General features: G+C 35.7%; 1 protein-coding gene across 15 annotated transcripts in view; it reads left to right on the top strand.

Moving 5' to 3' along the window:
• Positions 1-24,760, top strand: part of MRTFB (myocardin related transcription factor B) — a 297,682-nt gene that overhangs the window by 261,530 nt on the left and 11,392 nt on the right. For 13 of the 15 annotated variants that reach the window (XM_069086078.1, XM_069086082.1, XM_069086103.1 and 10 more), the window contains 5 exons: positions 11,178-11,316; positions 11,968-12,984; positions 14,290-14,427; positions 20,179-20,340; positions 23,503-23,643. In XM_069086078.1, the coding sequence (XP_068942179.1) occupies positions 11,178-11,316; positions 11,968-12,984; positions 14,290-14,427; positions 20,179-20,340; positions 23,503-23,643 (1,597 nt within the window). The remainder of the gene's footprint in view (positions 1-11,177; positions 11,317-11,967; positions 12,985-14,289; positions 14,428-20,178; positions 20,341-23,502; positions 23,644-24,760) is intronic. The other 2 variants (XM_069086111.1, XM_069086112.1) reach the window with 2 other exon arrangements.

The raw sequence follows: 24,760 nt of genomic DNA, 5'->3' as shown, positions 1-24,760 counted from the left end.
GGTATAGACCGAATAGTAGTATCAGTGGGTCAGAGGATATGGACAGCTTTAATAGCTTTTGGGGCATAGTACCAGATTGCTTTCCAAAATGCTTAGACCAGTTTAGAGTTCCACACCCAGTACATCAAAGTATCTGTCTTCCCTGAGCTTCTCCAGCATTTGTCATTTTCTTGTTTGGTCAACTTAGTCAATTGGATGGTTCGAGGTGGTACCTCAGAATTGTTTTAATTTGTATCTTTATAAGTATTCATTATTTAGAGTTATTTATTATAATTATAAGTAATAGTTATTATATTAATTAGTTATAAGTATTGATTATTTTTTCATATGGACATATAGCATTAGCTTAAATTTCTTCTTCCAAACCTGCCTAGTCATAGCTTTTGACCATTTATCAATGGGGAAGTAGCTGTTATTCTTAAAATTTGAATCACACACACATATCTTAGAAATAAGACCTTCATCAGAGAAACTTACTGTGAAAACTATCCCTCAATTTCCTGCTTCTCCTAATTTTAGCTGCATTTGGTTTTGTTTGTACAAAAACTTTAATTTTTTTATGTAATCAGAACTGCCCATTTTACCTCCTGTGAAACCACTCTATCTCTTGTTAGTTATGAATTCTTAACAAGGTTAAGACACAAAGGAATAATAATAAGGAAATTAGAGGAACATGGAAAAATAAACACAAACAATTAACAGCTTTGTTAAAGTTGCAGGATATAAAAGCCACAAAAATAATCAATGTTTCTGCATATTACCAGCAAAATCCAGTAGGAAGAGAAATTCTACTTAAAATCACTACAGACATTATGAAATATTTAGTGGTCTACCAATCAAGGCATATGTAGAAAGTTTTTTAAATAAACCATATCTTCCATAGAAAAGTGGTTAATTTTGTATCCTCTTTGTCTGTGGTTATTCATTCCATTTCCTTTTCTTTTATTTTTGCTATGGCTAGTATTTCTAGTACAATACTGAATAGTAATGGTGATGATAGGCATCCTTGTTTTGAACCATGGTTTTATTAGGAAGGCTTCTAATTTATTCCCATGCCAGATGTTTATTATTCTAAATATATATATATTATATATTTAATATATTATATGTATAATATTTCCTATTCTATTAGGAAATATATATTCATACATATATATAGGAAATACTATTTCCTAATATTGAACTGCCTCTACAATCCTGGTACAAGTCTAGTCTAGTATGGTGTATGATCTCTGATATATTATTGTTTATAACCTCCTTGTTAATATTTTATTTAAAATTTTACATAAATATTTATTAGGGTTTTTGGTATATAGTTTTCTGTCTTTGTTTTGAATCTCCCTAGATTAGATATCAAGACCATATTTGTGTCATAAAAAGAATTTGGGTGGTACCCCTTCTTTACCTCTTTTTTCAAGCAGTTTATATAGTATTGTTTAAATGTTTGATAGAATTCACTTGTAAATCCATTTAGTCTTATGGGTTTGTTTTGTTTTGTTTGTTGTAAGGAGTTCATTTATGGTTTGTTCAATTTCTTTTTTTTTAAGATAAAATTAAGTAGGGGTGGCCAGGTGGTGCAGTGAGTAAGAGCACCGGCCCCAGAGTCGGGATGACCTGGGATCGAATCCAGGCTCAGATACTTAGCACCACATCCAGAAATAACTGGCTGTGTAACCTTGAGCAAGTTACTTAACCCCAATTGCTTTAAAAAAATAAAAATAAAAGCGGAGGCAGCCAGGTAGCACAGCAAGTAAGAGCACCGGCTCCAGTGTTGGGATGACCTAGGGATCGAATCCAGGCTCAGACACTTAGCACCCACCCAGAAACACCTGGCCGTGTAACCTTGAGCAAGTTACTTAACCCCAATTGCTTTAAAAAAAAAAAAAAAAGATAAAATTAAGTATTCTGTCTTCTATTCACCAGGCAATTTATATTTTTGTAAATATTCATCCATTTTTTTAGATTGTTAGTTTTATCAGCCTGTATAGTTGGGTGAAAAAAATCCCAATAATTACTTTTACTTCGTCAGTGGCTGTTATTTCATCTTTTTTTTTTTTTGATACTGGTAATTTGGTTTTCTTCTTTCTTCTTAAATCCAATTAGCTAGTGTCTTATTGTTGTTTTATAAAATTCTGATTCCTACTTTTATTAGGTCAGTAGGTTTTTTTTGTTTTGTTTTTTGTTTTACTTTTAATTTTGTTAATCTCTACTTTGATTTTTAGGATTTCTATTTTGGTTGTTTAATTGGGAGGTTTTAATTTGTTTGTTTTCTAGGTTTTTTTAGTTGTACCCCCAGTTCATTGATCTTTTCTCCCTTTTATTAATGAAATTATTTAGAGATATAAATTTTCCCTTAAGTACTGCTTTGGCTTCCTTTCATAAATTTTTGTATGTTGCCTCATTGATGTTATTATCTTTAATGAATTTTTATATTATTTCTATGATTTATTCTTTGACCTACCCATTCTTTTGAACTGTTAACTTAGCTTCCAATTTTTAATCTTTATTTCAAAGGCCCTTTAATGAATGTAACTTTTATTTCATTATAAGCCATTAAAAGTTACATATTCTAAGCTCTTTTTCTTTATTGGTGGTTGGTAAATCCTGTACAATCTTGATATTGTATCCTCAGATCCTTGAATTTTTTTCTTTCTGGCTACTTATAGAATTTTTCCCTTACCCTAGTAGCTCTGGATTTTTGGCTGCAAATAATTCTAGAACTGTTCATTTTGGAGTTTCTTTCAGGAGGTTACCAGTAGATTCTTTTGATTTCTACCTTGCCCTGTGGTTCTAAGATATCTCAGCACTTGGGTTTTTTTTTTCAAGATTTCTTGAAATACGGTGTGTAGGCTCTTTTTTCTTTCTTTCTTTTTTTTTTTTTTTTTTTTTTTGCTTATGGCTTTCAGGTAGTCCAGTGATTCTTAAATTATCTGTCCTGAATGTTTTCCAAGTGAAGTTGTTTTTCTTATGAAATTTTTTCTTTGTTTCAGTCTTGACTTTGTTTTATTATTTCTTGATGTCTGATGGAATCATTAGCTTCCATTTGGCCAGTTTTAATTTTCAAATAGTTATTTTCTTCAATAAGGCCTCTTTTTCCAAGTTGTTAATCCTCTTTTCTTATCTTTCTTTCCTAGCTCTCACTTCTTTTCTCATTTTTTTCCCTCTACTACTCTCATCTAGTATTAAAATCACTTTTAGATCTTTTTTAACATTTGCTTTTAACTTCTAGGAATTCTTGTTGGACCTCTATCCAATCTGCTTTTTTCTTTGAGGCTTTACTCTTATAGATCTTCTGTTTATATCTTGAGCTTCTCTGTCATCAGATTCTCATCTTGTTTGCTCATTCTTGCACTCTACTTTTTGGCTTTGGTTTTTTTAGTGCTGGGGCTTGGGGCAGGGGGGTGGTTTTTCATTTATGTCTTCTTGAGTTTCTGGCCTTTTAAATCCTCCTGCTTTCATAACTCAGACTGGCGGCATGCAAGCTTTCAGTGCTCTCTTAAGTGGTGTGAACCAGGGAGAGGTCGGTGTACTGTCCTGGTTTGAGTTGCACTCGTTTCTGACCCAAGTTTCAGTCTATCAACTTATCTCTCTTTGGAAGTTTCAGCAGACCACTGCTAGATTCAGCTACTCTTTAGTCTGGGAGTCATGCCATCATTCCACTGCTGGCTTCCACCCTGGGCTAGAGGCTGTAACTGAGTCACTGCTCTGTTCCTGGAGTTAGAGCCACACGGGTTCTACATTTTGCTGTTGGAACTTGTTCTTTGCCCAAAGTATAGGCAGGGCCTAGACTTGCAATTGCCCTTCTCTCCCCTGCATGAGTTGCCAGATGGCAGCGTTATTCACCCAGCACCAGTTTAGGGATCTCCTGTTGTCTCCTCATAGTCTGGTCTTTCCTGCCATTCACTGGCTCTCTGTCAGTCCCTAGGCACTGAAAATGCTCAGTGTCGCCAGAGATCCCAGCCAAACTATATACCTAGTTTTCCACAGACTTATCTCTCCCTAAGTTACTGAGGGCTAAAAAAAATGACTTAAGTGTGATTTTTTCTTGGTGTTCTGTATCAGCATTTGGTCTTTGTAAGGAAATTTAGAGGGAACCAGGCTGTACAGCTTCCTCTCCCTCCATCATCTTGACTGTCTGCTGTCTCGTGCTCTTTCCATTCCACTTAGTTGTTTCCCCTTTGTTGTGGAACTTAAAAGAGTGTGTGTGTGTGTGTGTGTGTACGTGTGTGTGTACATGTACATAGTTTTTGTATGCACACACATGTATATATTCATATATTATTGACAAAGAGACAACTGTGTTTGTACTGAAACTACCTCTAAAGAACCGCAGGCTGAGTTCATTCATGGTAAATAATTCATTACACGAAAGTATTCTGTATAAAAATTATTCCATTTGTTAAGTAGTATTCTACTTTAAGTAAGTAAGAGGGGAACAAAGAAGCATTCCCCATACATTCTACTAATTAGAGATTTATTTGCATTTAACTAGTTCTTCACTTAATATGTAAATACCCCCCTAGAAGGTTGAAATCTTATTGGGAGTTAGGATGGTTCAAAATTGAAGTTTACATGAGTGGCTGAGGACCCTGTTTGGAAGAATTTAATAAAGTGGGCTTAAAATAATAATAATAACTATATGTGTTGTTTTACAAAGCACTTTACATATTTTATCTCATTTGATTGTGTAATAGTGCTGTGAGGTTTATTCTATAGGAGATATACCCATTTTTCAAATGAGAAACTGAGGTTCAGAGAAGATAAGTTACTGTACTGTAGTTTCAGAAATTAAATTCTTCTAACTCCCAAGTTCAGCACTACAAATCAGCTCTTTGCTATCCGTGATATTGTGCTATATAGTGCTTTTTTCCTGTTAAATAAAGTTTTTTCTCGTCCTTGAACTTATAACATTCATATAGAGAATTTTATTTCCTACTATTATTACATATTAGTGTTAAGGAGACAATTAAACTGAGCTTTTTAATAGTCTTTTTGTCTTCACCTTATGTAGCAATTATTCTTCAGCTTCCCTCAACTCAAACATACCTACCACTTAAATAACCACCCTTAAGAACTGAGGAGAAAATAGAAAAGAAGTGGTTGTTAGGAGAGCAGAAATACTTCTTTTCATTTAATTCAGGTACAAGTGACTAATAAATAGGCTTAATTCAACAGAGAATTTGGACATAGTCTATTTCGTGTATCCTTCAGGCTAGAAATATAGTTTTCTTCATATTTTATTCATTTTAACATTTACTACTTGTGTGATCTTGGGCAAGTTAAACTCTGCCTCAGTTTCCTCAACTGTAAAATGGGATAATAATAGCACTTACCTCCTAAGGTGAGGAGCAAATGAAATAACAATTTAAAAGTGATTATCAGACTACCTGGCACATAGTAAATGTAATATATAAATGTTAGCTATTTATGAAAGTTATTATTTCATTATAAAATATCACATTTGGATACCCTGTGGAATTCCTGATGCTGGGATTTTAATGTATATTTACAAGCCACAGAGTATTGTGCAATAGAAAGACTACTCAAATTGGAGTTAGCAGACTGTGTTTTAATTCTACCATTGCTGCTTGCTACCTGTGTGACCATGAGCAAGTCACTGTACTTGTCTGAACTTCTGTTACCTCATCCAAAAAAGAAGATTGTGGGACTTAGTGACCTCCAAGGTCTCTTCCAGCTCCTATGATCTAATGATACCTGACAGTGAAAGTAAGTCAAGAAGGCATTAGAGAAAACTGTTTTCAAACTTCCACAGATACTCAACTCTGGTCATTAAAAACAGTTGGTCATACTTTGAAAAGGAAGAGGTTATTTAGTGTTACTTCAGTTCTGAAGGCCTTAAGCATCCATACTTTCACCCAGCAATCCTATTTTAACCTACTTCAAAAATGGCAAAGCATCTAAAAGGCATAGCAAATTAAATTAACTGTTCAACCTTCAGTTTCCAACAGCACATCTAAACTCCTTTAGCTACTAGCTGAAGAAAATGTTATCTTTATAATGAGCCCTCATTTCCTTTTAATAAGATTTTTGTTCCAGTCTATAAATTCCATGTTAGAACAGTGTCTTAGCTAAACTTTTGAATTTCATCCAGAATCTAGCACAGTACCCTACAAGCATTATGTATGTAATAAACGTTTGTTGAATTGAACTGCATGTCTTAGTGTTGATAAAGCCATTTATAAACAGATACCAATACTAAAAGTGAATGTAGTTGTCAAATCATGCTAATAATGAAGTCTGTTTAAAAGTATTCGGTATCTAATGGAGACTTTAAGGGAAGCACTCTAGCCAGGGAGGTCGAGGTTGATTGATGCCTTGAGCTTGGGAGTTATGAGCTCTACAATAAGGCTAAAAGCTAATCAAATATCCACACTTAAGTTTGGCATCAATAATGAGCCCTTGAGGGAAGTGAGGGGAAGGGGAGAGGCCTAGCTGCCTAAGGAAGGGCAAAGTGGCCTATGTTGGAAACAAAACAGGCCAGAGTTTCCATGCTGATCACCAGTGGGATTGAGCCTATGAGTGATTGCTTACACTTCTAATGTGAGCAAGATATTGAGACCCACTAACACCCCCCCCAAAAAAAGGACTCCACAAGAAAATCTAGTAATCAAAATCTAGACTTTAATCTGTTGTAAATATTTAACTTTCTAATATCCTTTCTAGAAATTAAAGGCATTGTAATGAGTTACCTTTTTATTTTAAATTCAGCCCTCTTGAAACATGCATTCTGTAGCTTTTCAAGAATATATAGTCTCATCTTAAAAGAGTTAGAAATACAAGTATTTGTTGACATTGGTGTTTGCCAAGCAATATTTATTCAAATACGTTGAATAGTAATTTTTGTAAAATGCAGAATTTCTTTTTTGTTGTTAAAAAAAAAACACCTACCCACCACTGAACTTAATAGAAGATTTGACATACAAGAATCAAGAGAAATATAATGTACCAAAGACTAATTACAAGGAATGCTGTTTACTTTTTTATGAGGAAATATAAAACATATGTCTAAGATTATTAGTAATTGGGTAGCTCATAAGAAAGATTGGGGTAGATCTGAGTACAATATGAAGTCTGTCTGCTCCTCATTTCATTCCTCAATACAAGAGTATTCCATTACATTCATATACCACAACTTATTTTGCCATTCCCCAATTGATGGGGCATCCCCTTGATTTCCAATTCTTTGCTACCACAAAAATAGCTGCTATAAATATTTTTGTATATACAGGTACTTCTCCCACTTCTTTGATCTTTTTGGGATACAGCCCTAGAAGTGGTATTGCTGGGTCAAAGGGTATATACTTTTTTATAGCCCTTTGGGCATAGTTCTAGATTGTTCTCCAGAATGGTTGAATCAATTCACAATTCCATCAATAATGCATTAGTATTCCAATTTTTCCACATCCTCTCCAGCATTTATCATTTTCCTGTTTTGTCATCTTAGCCAATCTGACTGGTGAGATGTGGTACCTCATTCTGATTTGCATTTCTCTAATCAATAGTGATTTAGAGCATTTTTTCATATGCTTATAGATATCTTTAATTTCTTCCTCTGAAAACTGACTGTTCATATCCTTTGACCATTTATCAATTGGAGAATGACTCGTAATCAAGTCTGTATTTGATTCAGTTCTCTGTATATTTTAGAAATGAGGCCTTTATCAGAGACACTGGTTGTAAAAATTCTTTCTCAGTTTTCCACTTCCCTCTTAATCATGGTTATATTGGCTTTATTTGTACAGAAACTTTTCAATTTAATGTAATCAAAAATATCTATTTTGCATTTCATAATACTCTCTTTTTTAAGTTCTAGGCATTTTATTTTATTTTAATTTTTTAGTCTTTATTAATTTGTTTACTTTTAGTTTACAAGATTCATTTCCACAATTCCTTGAGTTTCACATTTTTTCTCCCTCCCCCCCTACTCCTCATGGTGGCATATAATCAAGTATAGTATCTACAAATACATTAAAACATTAGGCATTAGTCAGGTTATAAAGAAGGATTGTATCAGATGGAATGAACAATGGGAAAGAGGAAACAAAACCAAACAAGAAAAAGAAAAAGAGCAGGTAGTTTGTTTCATTCTGGATTCAAACTCAGTTCTTTCTCTGGATGTAGACATCTCTCTCCAACATGAGTCTTTTGGGGTTGAGTTATAACCCTGCATTACTGAGAAGAGTCCAGTCTATCAAAGCTGGTCATCACACATACGTTGTGTCTGTAATTGTGTACAAATTTCTCCTGGCTCTACTCTTCTCACTCAGCATCAGTTCATATAAGCCTCTCCAGGTAAATATGAAGACCGTCTGCTCCTCGTTTCTTACAGCACAATCGTATTCCATAACATGCACATACCACAACTTGTTCAGCCATTCCCAAATTGATGGGCACCCCCTTAATTTCTAATTCTTTGCCACCACAAAAAGAGCTGCTATAAATATTTTTGTACATATGGGTCTACTTCCCACTTCTATGATCTCTTTGGGATACAGGCCTGAAAGTGGTATTGCTGGGTCAAAGGGTATGAAAGTATTTATAGCCCTTTGGGCATAATTCCAGATTGCTCTCCAGAATGGTTGGATCAGTTCACAACTCCACCAGCAATGCATTAGTGTTCCAATTTGTCCACATCCTCTCCAGCATTTGTCATTTTCCTGTTTTGTTATCTTAGCCAATCTGACTGGTGAGATGTGGTACCTCAAAGTTGTTTTGATTTGCATTTCTCTAATTAATAGTGATTTAGAGCATTTTTTCATATGCTTATAAATATCTTTAATTTCTTCCTCTGAAAACTGCCTGTTCATATCCTTTGACCATTTATCAATTGGGGAATGACTTGTATTCTTATAGATTTGACTCAATTCTCTGTGTATTTTAGAAATGAGTCCTTTATCAGTGACATAGGTTGTAAAAATTCTTTCCCAATTTTCCACTTCCCCTCCTAATCTTGGTTACATTGGCTTTGTTTGTACAGAAGCTTTTCAATTTAATGTAATCAAAATTATCCATTTTGCATTTTATAATGCTCTCTAATTCTTGTTTGGTCATAAAGTCTTCCCCTCATCACAAATCTGACAGGTAAACTATTCCCTGCTTTCTCAGATTGCTTACAGTATCAGCACCCACTTAGATTTGATTTTGGTATATGATGTTAGTTAATGGTCTATGCCCAGTTTCTGCCATACTATATTCCAGTTTTCCCAGCAGTTTTTGTCAAATAGTGAGTTCTTATCCCAAAAGCTGGGGAAAACGCAGAATTTCTAGCATAATTTTTTTGGTGTTTTTTGTTTGTTTGTTTTTCGGATGGGGGAGGGCAGGGCAGTTGGGGTTAAGTGACTTGCCAAAGGTCACATGGCTAATAAGTGTTAAGTGTCTGAGGCTGAATTCGAACTCAAGTCCTCCTGACTCCAGGGCTGGTGCGCTATTCACTGCGCCACCTAGGTCATTTTAAAATGCTTTTCTTTTCATATTCAAAAAGTACTAAATGAAGTATGATTTGTACATATTGTTTGTATTGGGGGACATATGAAAGAGGTGTATATATATATATGGTCCCTACCCTCAGAGAATTTGAGTATAGTTGGAGAAACAAAAATTTTTTTACTAAATATTAAAATAGAAAATGATGAGAGGTTGTGTGGCATAATGAACAGAGAATAGCCTGAGGCTAAATCCAGGAGATGCCAGATGTACTTAGAGCCTGGAAGTGTAAAGGACAGCATCCTTGTCTCTTTTCCATGCCTGTGGACATAAGGTGCTCTTACCAAGCCACAGGAAGGAGTCTCAGAGACCTTGAAGCTTAATACCTTGGTCTTACAGATGGGAAAATGAGGCGCAGAGAGATTAGTTGACTTCCCCAAAGGCACACAGCTGCAGGGAGACTGAGGCTGTCTTTGCTGAAGGGTGGGAGGGGGAGGTGGTTAATCCTATCATATTCTTTTCCAGCTGACTCTCTCCTCCCTTTCTCCCCTGGGTCTTCTCTACCCAGTTTGTTTCTTTTTGACTGAGACAGTCTCAGGATGGGAGGGGAAACAATTTGGAACAACAAACGGCCCCCTTTTCCATTTCCTGTACCTTCTTCTTCAAAGACAAAAGAAGCCACCCCCACCTTTGGCCCAGGATTGTAGAAAGTAACAGCAGATTGGAAGCTAGGGTGCTACTGGGTCCTTAATTCAAGGGGCAGGGGGGACACGTCTTCCAGACAGGCTTAGACACAGGTTTTGTGGGAGTTGGGCTCTCTGTTTGCCCTTCCTCGTATGTAAGTCTGGCCTGATTCTTGGGCTAAAGTTCACTGCCCACTGTACATAAAGCATCATGCTGTGCAAAGAGTACTTTAGCAGCTGTAACAACTTATATAACAGTTTTGGGTGACAAGAGTTCACAAATTTCACTTGTTTCTGTCACTAAAACGTCAAGGTACTTTCTAAAATCTAGAAAAGATTTAAGTGGTTTGTATAAAAGAAAATACCAACTTTTCTCAACTCTAATCCAATTATACACAACACATAGCTGGGAAATAAAAAGGAGATAATACCCTATAGTTATAGTGTATCTCAGAAGAACAGATTTTAGAGAAAACTTCTTATGTAAGGTTGCAAAACATAGCAGATAGTACTATTGACACTTTTAATACTTTTTGGGAAGTTATGTCCTAGATTATAGCTCTATTTTATGTACTTAAATTCATTGATATGGTTGTGGTTCACATATTAAATTTAGCATGCTTTTTTCCATTGGAAATAGACATTTTTTTGGCAAAGCAGCATCCTAGCTATAAGTATCTCAACATAGCTATCAGGTTAAAAACCAAACGCAAGCTAATATATAGCGAAGAGAAGGATAAATCACAGGCCCATTTGTTATGAAAAACATTCCCTTCATTACTTAAGTCAAACCTTGTTCCACTATCATAATTATCTGGGGAAAATATAGTACTGATATAGCTGACTGAAAAGGGCAAGTTGAAGGAAATTAGTAATGTTGGGACAATTAATTTATTTCTATATAAAATTTGAAACTAGATTTTCTGTTTGGTGATGGTAGAGGGTTTGCTGCTGGCATATTCATGTTTTAGACCAGCAGCAGGTCAGCTAGAACTGAGCTGATTTGGCAAGAACACATAACTGGATTTGATTTTTCTTTTTCTTTTGAAGGCCATTAAATGACAAACATAACAGTGGAAATTCAACTTTGAGCAATAATGCACCTACCGCCGTAACCAACACGAGACAGAATGCTTCTATTCCTGTTAGAAAACCGGGACCACTGCCTTCTAGCCTGGATGATTTGAAGGTAATAATTGAAAAAGGGAATTTATGCATTCATATGGATTAATAAAAAGCAAAGACTATGACCATTTCTTATATTTGGCAAATGAAAATGATTTCCCCTAGAAACTCTAGAAGAAATACGTTAATCTTTTGGTGGGCATGCTTATTTTCACGTCAGTGCCTTTTCTTCCTGACTTTTGTATATAGGTTACTTGAAACACTTAGATAGTATTTTAAAATCATTCCAGTTTTGAATAAGATGGAAATACTAGATGAATATAACTGAATGCCAGGTTGGGCCCCTAGCAAATACACTAATACTGTTTTGTTGTCTTTTTTAGCATACTCTTACTTCACAAATAATGAAGGCTATGAGAAGGCCTCCATCTACAAGGTGACCCAAAAGGCTCAGTGCAGCTTTAAGCTCTAATAGATTAGAAACTACACTAATCCTTTCGGGACACCTTGTGTATATTTTGAAAACTATATTCTTGTATGTATTTGAAAACTATATTAGTTGTTTTGAAACATAAATGCAAAACTTTACAGCCTAAATGAACATACTCCATTTGATTAAAAATTTGCCCCATTTATAAAAATTTACTATAGACTTGTATGAAAACTTCAACTCATAAAAGAAAAAAATAATTTAATCTTAATATTTTGTCTCCAGGTAGCTGAACTGAAGATGGAATTGAAGTTAAGGGGTTTACCAGTGTCAGGCACCAAGACAGATCTAATTGAACGTCTGAAACCTTACCAAGAGCTTAACAGTGGAATTTCCACTAGCAATGCTGCTGCAGTATCCACTTCTACTGTGGTCTCTAGCAATCCAGAAGTTACTATGGCATTCCCAGTTACATTAAATAATTCTGTGGCTAGCACCATTCCCAGCTTTAAGTCAGAAGCATCATCTACTGGAACAAGCAGTGTGACACACACCGAAACCATCAGCTCCCCTCTGCCCATCTCCCCATCTCCTTCAGAACACTCCAGTCTTAGTACTGATGATACTAATATGACAGACACTTTCACAGAAATCATGACTATGATGTCCCCCTCCCAGTTTTTAAGTTCATCTCCTTTGAGGGTGACAAATAATGAAGATAGTCTAAGTCCTACCTGTGGAGGCCTGTCCAACATGGAATCGGATGTGGCTGAAAAGGACCGAAAGCTTCAGGAGAAAGAAAAACAGATTGAGGAGCTCAAGAGGAAACTGGAACAAGAGCAAAGACTTGTGGAAGTGCTAAAAATGCAACTTGAAGCTGAAAAACGGGGACAGCAGCCACCACCAGCACCCCAAGCCACTGCTAATTCTATAAAGAATGTAGATCCCAAGCATGTCATTCCTGCTGTCAAAGATGAGAATTCTCTCCCTGACTGTTCTAGCTCAAGGCAATCCATACCAGGAGCCAGTCTTTCTTTAGGCCAGTCAGGATCCACTGCTGGCCAGAACCTAGTTGCCAAAAAGGCTGTAGTTATCAAGCAAGAGGTACCTGTGGCCAAAGCTGACCAGCAGAGCATCATCTCTCAGTATTATGTGAGTCCCCAGAGACATCCTCAAACCACAGTTGTCGCTCAGCCTCAAGCTTTACTAACCACCCAAACCACGCAGCTGCTACTCCCAGTGTCTATCGAGGGTTCGAATGTAACTTCAGTTCAACTACCAGTAGGCAGTATAAAACTACAGGTGTGAAGTTTACCTTTTAACTACGCATTTTTCCTTTGAATCAAAATGAAGTTTTATTCGTGCTAAATTAGTAATGGAGATACAAAGGGAAAGCATCCAGGTCTCATGGCTGTAAAAAAAAAAAAACTGGCAGGGTTATTCAAATCTAAATATTTAGATAGCACTTTTTAATTAGAAACTTTTTTTTTCAAATCCTCCCCTTTGTTTTCTAAGATCTCCTTTAAATGCATAAAGAAAACTTCCATATCACTATGTAGATTAACTCAGATATCACTAACTAGGCTAATCATAAATCCCATCCACAATATTTTGACAAGTTATCATCCAACTTCATTATACTTTTTAACTTTGCAGATCAAGAAAATGAAGGCCAGAGACTTTTACAAGAATGCACAGAAAATTAGTGGCAAAGCTGAGACAGGAAATGGAGTTTTTTAATCCTTAAATTTGTGTTCTTTATAGTCAATGTCTTTGTATTTTAATAGATTTTGTATATAGCATATTATGTGTATATAAATATGCATATAATTTATATTGTCACTTATTAAATTAATGGCATAGACATGTTACAGAGTACTCAAAAATATGTAATTATATTAATGCAAGAATAGTTTAAATTTTGAATTATGGAAAACATGAATTGAAATTTGGGAATGAGAATGTTAAGAGACACTACTACTACCTATGATCATAGGATCCTTGTCCATGTTTAGATACCCTATTGTGTTCTGTATATTTTATATTTTAAATCATTGGGATAAGCTTTAACTAAAACAGATGAACAAGGTGAATTGTAAATAGTTAGGTTTTAAGTACTTCCTCATAAGAAACAATGAGATCATTAAATTATTTTATCATAATTAGATCCATTATACGTTCCTTTTATCATAGTTTCCTGTTTTCTCAAAAGAATCAAGTAAAAAACAGTTGTTTTGGATTATTGTTTGTGTGTTTTTTAAGAAAAAATAGTGGGTCCGTATGTTCTAGTTTCTGGAATAGGATCTCTTAGGTAAATGTAAACAGAACCAAATTCTGTCATTTAAAACACTGAGGCTAATCATTTCATGTGCTTACTTGGCATGTTTTAAGAATTTGTTTCCATATCCAAAAACATTAGCAGTTAAATCTTCATTAGTATCTATAAATGACAGTAGCACAATCATTAGTACTTGTGTCTCTTAAGCTTTTTTTTTTAAATGATTTGCTATAAATGAGTCTCAGAAAGCACTGGTTTTTCATTAAATTTTCTCTTCACTGGTTTTGTCTTCACATGGTGAAATTAGTAATTTATTATTCTTCTTCTAGGCTCCACCACAAGTAGGAATTACAACTCAGCCCCAAGTATCAGCTCCTGTATCACCCTCTGGCTTGGCCCAAACATCCCAGCCAAAACAAGACAGTTTCACACAACATGTACTTAACCAGTCTCAACAAATAAGAAAGGTTTGTGACTATTGAAGTGGAGTGATAGACACAGAATTGTTGTTCAGTCGTTTTCAGTCATGCCCAACTCTTCATGATCCCATTTGGGGATTTCATTTTGCAAATAAGAAAACTAAAGTAAACAGGGTTAAGTGATTTTCCCAGGGTCACACAGCTGATAAGAATCTGAGGCTGGATTTGAACTTAGGGAAGATAAGTATTCCTGATTGCTGGCCAGGTACTTTCTCCACTATGTCACCTAGCTACCTTATACACAGAATACCAACCTGTTATTGTAAAATAATGGTCATTCTAATTCTGTCATCTCCAAGAACAAGGTTTGACTCATAAAGCATCTGAATCTCCAGGTTACCTAAATAATTTGGAGCAAAACTCTATTTGGAGTGATTGGTGATCTTCCAAAATCTATTTAAACAGTCTTTCTAACATGAAAGTACATTTTCAAATACATAATTAAATTGACTGAATTTTCAAAATTTCAAATCAAGAAAGCTTTCTAAAAAAGAAAATAAAGTAATATTTCTCATTAGAAAAAAACTAAATAATTTTTTTGGATAAGTTGTAGCTTTGGTACATTGGAAAGAATTGAAATCATTAGACCCAAATGAACTACATCCCAGTGTACTTTAAACAAAAAAAAAAATTAAGTGTGAAGGATAAGGTACTATCAGCTGTCTTGACAGACGGTGAGAATAGGAGAGGTGCTACAGAGGCCTGGAAAAGGATGAATGTTCCAATTTTCAAAATACAGAAGAAAGTGGAGTCTGGAAACAAAGTCAGTAAGCTTAATTTTGACTAATGGCAAAATTTTAGAATATATTTTAAAGATTAATAATCATGATTGAACATCCAGGGATAATGATTTTTTTAAAAGCCAGCCAGTCAGTGACCTCAGAAAGCCAACATGGCTTCCTCAAGAATATTTTCCTTTTTTTGACAGTGCTAATAAAGTGATGAATTTTTTAAATGCTACAAATATAATTGAACCAGATTTTAATGAAGCATATGACAGTCTTTCATATTATTATTTTGGGCAAATTGGAGAAGTTTTGAATAGGCCAGTAGCTAAATGGATTTGGAACTGGTTAAATGGCCAGACCCAAAAAGAAAAAAATTTTTAATTAGTTTATTTTTAGTTTCCAACATTCAGTTCCACAAATTTTTGAATTTTACATTCTCTTCACCTCTCTCCCCTCCCTTCTCCCCAAGCTGGTGTGCATTCTGATATAGGTTCTACATATACATTCATATTAAACACATTTTCACATTATTCATGTTGTAAAAAAAATTAGAACCAATGTGATGAACCACAAGAAAGAACAAAACAAAAAAGAGAGAGCAAATAGTATGGTTCAGTCTGTTTTCAGATTCCATAATTCTTCCTCTGAATGTGTATACCAGTATTTTCCATCATGAGCCTTTTGGAGATTTCTTAGAACTTTGCATTGCTCAGAAGAGCTAAGTCTACCAAAGTCAGTCATTGCACAGTATGGCTATTACTGTGTACAATGTTCTCTTGGTTCTATTCATCTCACTCAGCATCAGTCTTTCCAGGTTTTTCTGAAGTCTGCCTGCTCTTCATTTCTTATAGCACAATAGTATTCCGTTACATTCATATACCATAACTTGTTCAGCCATTCTTCAATTAACAATTCTTTGCCACCACAAAAAGAACGACTATAAATACTTTCGCACATGTGGGTCCTTTTCCCATTTTTATGATCTCTTTGGAATATAGCCCTAGAAGTGGTAGTGCTGGGTCAAAGGGTATGCACATTTTTATAGCCCTTTAGGCATAGTTCCAAATTCCTCTCCAGAATGGTTGGATCAGTTCACAGTTCCACCAACAATGCAATAGTGTTCCAATTTTCCCACATCTTCTCCAGCATTTATCATTTTCCTGTTCTGATAGGCCAATCTGATAGGTGTGATATGGTACCTCATAGTTATTTTGATTTGCATTTCTCTAATCAGTAGTGATTTAGAATATTTTTTCATATGACTACAGAGAGATAGCTTTAATTTCTTCATCTGAAAGCTGCCTGTTCATATCCTTTGATCATATATCAATTGAGGAATGACTTATATTCTTATAAATTTGATTCCATTCTCTATGTATTTTAGAAATGAGGTCTTTATCAGAGACACTCCTTGTAAAAACTCCCAGTTTTCTGCTTCCCTTCTAATCTTGGTTACATCGACTTTGTACAAAAACTTTTCAATGTAATGTAATCAAAATGATCCATTTTGCATTTCTTAATGTTCTCTATCTCTTATTTGGTCATAAATTCTTCCCTTCTCCATAAATCTAACAGGTAAAACTATTCCTTGCTCTCACGTTTTGCCTATAGTATCAGCATTCTTATCTAAATTGTGTACCCATTTTGACTTTATTTTGGCATATGGTGTAAGATATTGGTCTATGCCCAGTTTCTGCCATACTATTTTACGGTTTTCCCAACAGTTTTTGTCAAATAGTGAGTTCTTATCCCAGAAGCTGAAGTCTTTGGGTTTATCAGACAGTAGATTACTGTAGTCATTGACTACTGTGTCTTGTGTACTTAACCAATCCACTGATCCACTGCTCTATTTCTCTCTGTTTCTTAGCCAGTACCAAGTAATTTTGATGATTGCTGCTTTATAATACAATTTAAAATCATGTATGGTGAGGCCTCCTCCTCTTGCATTTCTTTTCATTAATTTCCTTGATGTTCTGGACCCATTTGTTCTTCCATGTGAATACTGTTATTATTTTTCTAGCTCTATAAAAATAATTTTTGGTAGTTTGGTATGACAGTGAATAAGTAAATTACTTTAAGCAGAATTATCATTTTTATTATATTAGCCAATTCTACCCATAAGCAACTGGTGTTTTTCCAGTTATTTAGATCTGGCTTTATTTGTGTAAAAAGTGTGTTGTAATTGTGTTCATACAGTTCCTGGGTTTGTTTTTTCAGGTAGACTCCCAAATATTTTATAATATCTACAGTAACTTTAAATAGAATTTTTCTTTCTATCTCTTGGCTATTGGGCTTTGTTAGTAATATATAGAAATGCTGATTATTTATGTTAGTATATTTTATATCCTTTTGCTAAAGTTGTTTATTATTTCAAGTAGTTTTTTACTTGATTCTCTAGGATTCTCTATAAGTATATCATCATATCATCTACAAAGAGTAATTGCTTTGTTTCTTCTTTGCCTATTTTAATTCCTTCAATTTCTTTTTCTTCTCCTGTTGTTAAAGTTGTTTCTGGTACCATATTGGATAACAGTGGTGATGATGGACATCCTTGTTTCACCCCAATCTTATTGGAAATGCTTCTTGCTTATCCTCTTTACATATAATACTTGCTGATGGTTTTAGGTAGATGCTACTTATCATTTAAGTAAAATTATTCATGGCTTAATATTGTCTTGAAAATTGCTGTTTGACATTATCGTTAATGAATTTGCAAATGACACAAAATTAGAATAACTATCACAATGGTTGACAAAGACAGGACCAAAAAGATCTTGACATATTATAGAATTTAGAATATAGAACACAATTTAATAGGATAAATCTACTCTTACACTTTAATTGAAGAATCCAACTTCCTAAGTACAAGATGAGGGACACAGGATTAGTAGTATTTTTTAAAACAACCTGACAACTGTATGATAATGGCAGTCACAAAATCTAAGAAAAGCAAAACAAAACTAGGGAGGTCATAGTTCTGATTCAGCCAAACTGGAAAATTGTTCGGCGCCTCATGCGTTTGGAATGGTATTTATGAAGGATACTAGCAGCCTTTATCATATGTAGCAGAAGGCCACCTGGATATGCTTCAAGAAGTCCTTCAGGATCATTCCATATAAGGATAAATTGGAGGAATCAGTACATGTAGTCCAAAAAGAAGTATATTTTGGGAGAGGATATGTTAGTTGTCATGAAAGAGGGATTAAACTTATTTTGCTTGGTTCCAGAGGGCAGAACCATGAGCAATAGATAGACAATGCAAAAAGACAGACTTGGGTCTGATGCAATAAAAAATTTCCTAACAACTAGAGCTAACCAAAAATGGAATAGGGATTGGTAAATTAATTTCCTTTTATTGGAGGTCTTCAAGCAAGGGCTGGATGATCATTTACGGATATGCTATAATAGAGAGTAGTTTTATTCAGGTGTGGGTTAAACTAGAAGGCCTCTGAAAGTCCCTCTTTCTAACTTGTATATATTCCATAATTCTCTAAGCTCCGGGCTAGAAGCCATCAGAACTGGTTTGCCTTCCCAGCTCTAATACTAACTAGTTGTGTGGCCTTGGTACAGTCATTTAGCCTATCTTCAACTTCAGTCTATTTTTAAAATGAGAGTTATTTTTTAAAATAATGACAAGAGCTGTTAGAATTCACTCAGAATATCCACTAGATGGAGCTATAAAATGCATATCACTGTAAAAGAAAACTGTTTTTAAGAATATAATCCTTCATATCATAGGATTTAGAAATGTAAGAGCTAAACTTCCTTTTACAGAAGAAACTGAGATACAAAGAGATATTAAGTAATTTGTTCAAGGTTATAAAACACAGTCCTGGTCTTCCATCCCTAAATCAATGTTCTTTTTATAATATTGTATAAAAGTATTCTTCTGAGAATGTTTTTTTAAATATATTTATACATGAAAAATATTTCTATCCTGGCAATTAGATGTGTATATTTATGTACATTAATGTGTCAACAGTAACTCTTTTTGTTGGCTTAGGAAGACAGCTGGAAGTATTATCTTAACTCAGATACAGATAGGTAGAAATGTACATTCTTTTGTATCAACTCCAAGAAAGTCAACCAGTGTTAAGCATATACTAGGTGATCATATGCTGTGTCCTAATGATAAAATATGAAAAAATGATTGTTTGCCAAGCCCAGAATGTCTACAAGAAAGGAATTTAAGAGGCCATTTAGATTCCCTCATTTTACAGGTAAAGGAAAATGAAATAACCAGAGTAACAAAATAACTAAAGTGTTATTTAAATCTAGGTCTTCCTGACTCCAAGTCTAGTCCGTGACACTTTTCATTATACATAATTTGTTTTACTTTAAAAAAAAATAATCATTTAAAGATATAAAGGACTTGGGTTACAAAAACCATCTTTTCCCTTTTTTTAATCTCCTCCTCCCTCTCACTTCCCCTCCCTCCCTTCCTCCCCCCCTTTGGGGGTCTTCCTATTTCTAAGACTAGTTGGTTCTTCTTGCATTCATTAATATAATCTTTATCATTAGAACCTATTATCCAGAAAAATTAAGTTTAAAGTAACATTTGATAATAGTCTATAAAACTCTTATAGTTAGGAGCAGGTTGAGTCATAATAAATTTAAAAATAGTAGAATTGGTGAGCTTTCAATACTTAGGTACAGTTATATGCAGCAAGTAGTTAATTCATGGAACTCATAAAATCCCTTCCAAGCTTAAAAATATAAATAGGCTTAATAAAGATGAAAATAAATTCATAGATGGAATCATTATAAGTTTTTAAAAGAAGCTAGACTTGGACTTGGACTTCATTCATCTTTTAGTGTAGACATCAAAGAGGATAAAGAGTATAATGCTCTCTAACAGTGATCGGCCCCTTGGTACCAGTGTCAGAGACAGAAAATATTGACTAAGTTGAACCCGTGGTTTAACTTAAGTTCATAAGTTATTTTTCTTTTGTTCATGAATAATTCAAGAAAACAGCTAATAAGTTGATTAGAAAATATTGATCCGTTTCAGGTTTTCCCATCCAGCTCACCATCAAATACAGTATTTTCCTATCAGAGGCCACCTGTTACAACAGTCCAGCAGCCATTCATTAATAACACATCCAGTAGTGTTCTTCAGTCCAGGAATACTCAGGTTCCTTCTGTGCAAAATGGACCTAGCACGACCAACAAGGTAATCTTTTTTTTTTCAAATGCTTTATTAACTTCTGATTTACATCATTCATTTCTGCCAGATTTTGAGTTACAAATTTTCTCCCCGTTTTTCCCCTACCCACCCCCCAAAATAGCAGTCCCATAGGATATCCCCACCTCCAATCTGCTCTCTCCCATATTTTCTCCCATACCCCTTTCGATTTTTCCAGTGGATCTCTATGTCCCAGTGCCTGTATATCTTATTTCCCAATTACATGTAAAATAGTATTAATAATAGAATGTATTTTTATGTATGTGTGTATATATACATATATTTAAACATTTGATTTTAAAACTTTGAATTCCAGATTCATTCCCTTCCTCCCTTGTCACCCACCCTTACTGGGAAGATAAGCAGTTCAGTATATGATGTACATGTGTAGATATATTGTAAAAGACTGACGATATTTCCCTCCCTCCTATCCCACCTCCCACTTGCTCTATTCTTTACTTTGATCCCGTCCCTTTTCAAAAGTGGGTGCTTCCAACTTCCCTCACCCCAGTTTGCCCTCCCTTCCATCATCCGCCCTCTCATCCCCTTCACCCCCTACTCTCCTGTAGGGTGAGATACCCTATTTAGTGTGTATTTCATTCCCTCCTCAAGCCAAATTCAGTGGGAATAAGGTTGACCCATTCCCTTTTGCCTTCCTATTCTTCCCCTCCAGTGTAACCATTTCCCCTTGCCTCTTCTGTATGAGATAGTTTACCCCATTCTGTGTCTCCCCATCTCCTCTCATTATATTCCTCTCTCACCTCTTAATTTCACCTTTTAAGTGTCATCCCTTCCTATTAAATTGGTCCTGTGCCCTCTATCTATGTATACCTGTAAACATATATACACACATTCACATATGTATTCATATGCCCCTATACCCTCATACATATTTCTATTCCCTTCAACTACTGAGAAAAGTTTCATAAGTTACAATTATTGTTTTTCCATGTAGGAATGTTAATAGTTCAACTTTGATAAGTTCCTTATGATTTCTTTTCCCTGTTTACCTTCTCATTCTTCTCTTGCTTCTTGTATCTGAACGTCAAATTTTCTGTTCAACTCTGATTTTTTCGGCAAGAATGCTTGAAAGTCCTCTATTCCACTGAATGACCATATTTTCCCCTGAAACATGATACTCAGTTTTGCTGGGTAGGTGACTCTTGGTTTTAATCCCAGCTCCTTTGCCCTCTGGAATATCATATTCTAAGCCCTTTGATCCCTCAGTGTAGAAGCTGCCAGATCCTGGGTTATCCTGATTGTGTTTCCACAATATTCAAATTGTTTCTTCCGGGCTGCTTGTAATATTCTCTCCTTAATCTGGGAATTCCGGAACCTGGCTATAATATTCCTAGGAGTTTTCTTTTTGGGATCTTTTTCAGGAGGTGATCAGTGGATTCTTTCAACCTCTATTTTGCCCTCTGATTCTAAAACATCAGGGCAATTTTCTTTGAGAACTTCCTGGAGGATGATTTCTAGGTTCTTACTTTGATCATGGCTTTCAGGTATTCCAATAATTTTTAAATGATCTCTCCTGGATCTCTTTTCCAGATCAGTGGTTTTTCCCATGAGATATTTCACATTGCTTTCTATTCTTTCATTTGTTTGGATCTGTTTAACAGCATCTTGATCTCTCATAAAGTCATTAGCTTCCATTTGCTCCAGTCTAATTCTGAAGCAATGATTCTCCTCATTGAGCTTTTGAGATTCTTTTTCCATCTGGCAAATTCGGCTTTTTAAGGCATTCTTCTCCTCATTGCCTTTTTGAGCCTCTTTTGCCATTTGAGTCAATCTGTTTTTTAAAGTGTTATTTTCCTCAGTCAGGCTGTTGACTCTCATTTTGTAGTTTTCTTGCATTGTTCTCATTTCTCTTCCCAATTTTTCCTCCACTTCTCTTATCTGCTTCTTAGGATCCTCTATGGCCTGTCACCAGCTTGTATTTTCCTTTGAAGCTTTTGGTGCAGGAGTTCTGACTTCACTGTCTTCCTCCTGTTCCATGCTTTGTTCCTTTTTGTCCCCAAAATAGGAGTGTAATGTTGGAATCATCTGTCTGCTTTGTTTCCTTTGCCTGGTCATGTCTCCCCTCAGTCACTTGACCCCTGGGCTTTTGCCACAGTAGGACTCTGCCACCAGACAGGGGAGCTTTCATCCCAAACACTGGGGTTTTCTTAGCTGCCGGAGGTATTAGATGGGTGCCCTCTCTGAGGTCTCCACACGCTCTGGCAAGCTGGACACACACCCCAGGACCTCCACCCTAGACTGCAATCCAGATCCAAACAGGTTAAAGCAAGAGCTATTACCCCTCAGACTGGTGCTTGGTCCCCCTACACTCTGCAGACCAGGAGCTGAAGCTGCCATGTGGCACTGGCTGGCTGTACTACTGGCGCCTCATTGGTTTCTCGCCCTGGGGGCAAAAGCCACGCACTCCCACTTACTGGGTCCCAAAGTCCAGACTGCACTGACCTCTCACTTTGTCCTTTGCATCTGTGTGTTGATAAATCTGGAAACAGCTACAGCTGCTGCTGATCTGGAGTCCCTCAGGCCGGCGGCTGGTCAGGCCTGCCCTGTGGCTAAAGCCTCAGCGTGGGGCTGGGCTCGGCTCCCAGAGCACTGCACTGGATTCCTGCCGGCCTGCTGGGCTGTCCTCAGCGGGAGGTTAGCTTCTCTGTGTCATTTTGTGGGTTCTGCAGCTCCAAAGTTTGTTTAGAGTCCCCTTTTTACATGGATTGGGGAAGGTGGAAGCTGGAGCAGTGGGGAGGTCCAGCTTCTACTCTGCCATCTTGGTTCCGCCCCCACCCAACAAGGTAATCTTGTGTTGAATACATTTATTTGAGAATATAATCCCTTACTGCAAGTATGTATGCCTACCATGACTTTGCACTTAAATTAGTATGAAATAGTTCAACAGAAAAGAGGGCAAATTATAATTGCTATAGCCCCCTAAAAATAATATTGCTAGAGTCCGGTTTTGCTCTCTACTTAACAGTGTTACATTGCTCAAAGGAGAAGCATTCTTTGTTAGCATTATTATTATATGTTATTTATTATTATTATTATTATTATTATGTTCACTACTCCTGATGAAAAGTATGCAGGAAGATCGCATAATTTGGTGTATAGTAATATATTTCTCAACTTTGTTTGGCATAGCCTGGTTCTCCATCTCAACCTCAGCAGTTTATCATACAACATTCTCTGTTTGGCAACACAGTCACCAAGACAAAAGATCCTCCCCGGTATGAGGAAGCCATAAAGCAGACTCGAAACATACAGTCATCTTCGCAGTCAGAGGTAAGAAAGTTATGATTTTTTAATACTGAGTATAAATTAGCAGCTTAAAAAAATGTCCAGAATGAAATGATTTACACATTGTATGCCCAACCCATACCGAAATGATTCCTTTGTACGAATCAGGTGGATCCGCTATGCCAGGAACAACAAAATTTCATTATTATTTGTGAATTATAAGCAGCAAAATGAATAATTAGTACTAATTCAAATCTGTATTGGAGTTGAAACAATCAGTTCGTTAATATTGTAGTAACATTCATTGCATTTTTTTTCAATTTCCATAAAAAATAAGACTTTTATTTATTTATTTAATCTTTATTTATTTAGACTCTTTTACTTAAAAACCTTCCAGCTTTGTGGTTCTGTCTGTTCATTGAGTCAAATTTAAACTCACTTTGGCATGCAAGGCTACTTATTAACTGGCCCTACCTTTCCTATCCTTTTGGCTTCCAGGTAGTCACATTGCCTTCACATCCTGTTCATTGCACCTCCTTCCAAGCTTTTGCTCATGTTCATCTGCAGTGCTTATGATGATCCGTACTTCACCAAGCTCTTTTTGCCTTTATGAACTAACTCAGATTCACCATGACCTTTCTTCTTTTAATTCTGCCAACATTTACATATTTATATGCTAGTCATGTCTTTGTATCTATATGCATGTATAAGTCCCATTACATAATTTCTTCTATGTCATTATTTCATGCATGTTGTTTTATCTCCCCAATTAAATTGTAAGCTCCATGAGGTTACAGAGACCTGACTTTTGCTAAACTGAATAAAGTTTAAAAACTATTCTGTGCCTCGGCAGAAAAACACCAAGAGTCTCGGTTAAGAATGGGGACAAACAGATTTCAGATGTTATCTTGATATATGTACAGCAAACATCCACACGTAGAATGTTGGGCTAGCTCTGTGCAGAAATGAACAATGTTATACTGTCATAAAGGATAACCAGCATGAGGCAGCTAGGTTGTGCAATAGATAGAACACTGACCTCGGAGTCAGCAGGACCTGAATTCAAATCCTCCCTCAAACACTTAACTGTGTGACCTTGGGCAAGTTACTTAACCCTGATTGCCTCTCCCTCCCATCCCCCCAAAGAAAAGCTATTATAACT

Source organism: Petaurus breviceps, unplaced genomic scaffold, assembly GCF_028583685.1.
Source record: "Petaurus breviceps papuanus isolate PSGF00001 unplaced genomic scaffold, PetGlider_PUasm1.0 118, whole genome shotgun sequence".
In the NCBI taxonomy this organism is placed as follows: domain Eukaryota; kingdom Metazoa; phylum Chordata; class Mammalia; order Diprotodontia; family Petauridae; genus Petaurus; species Petaurus breviceps.
Note: the sequence above shows the minus strand (reverse complement) of the source record. Positions and strands in the feature narration are given on the sequence as shown.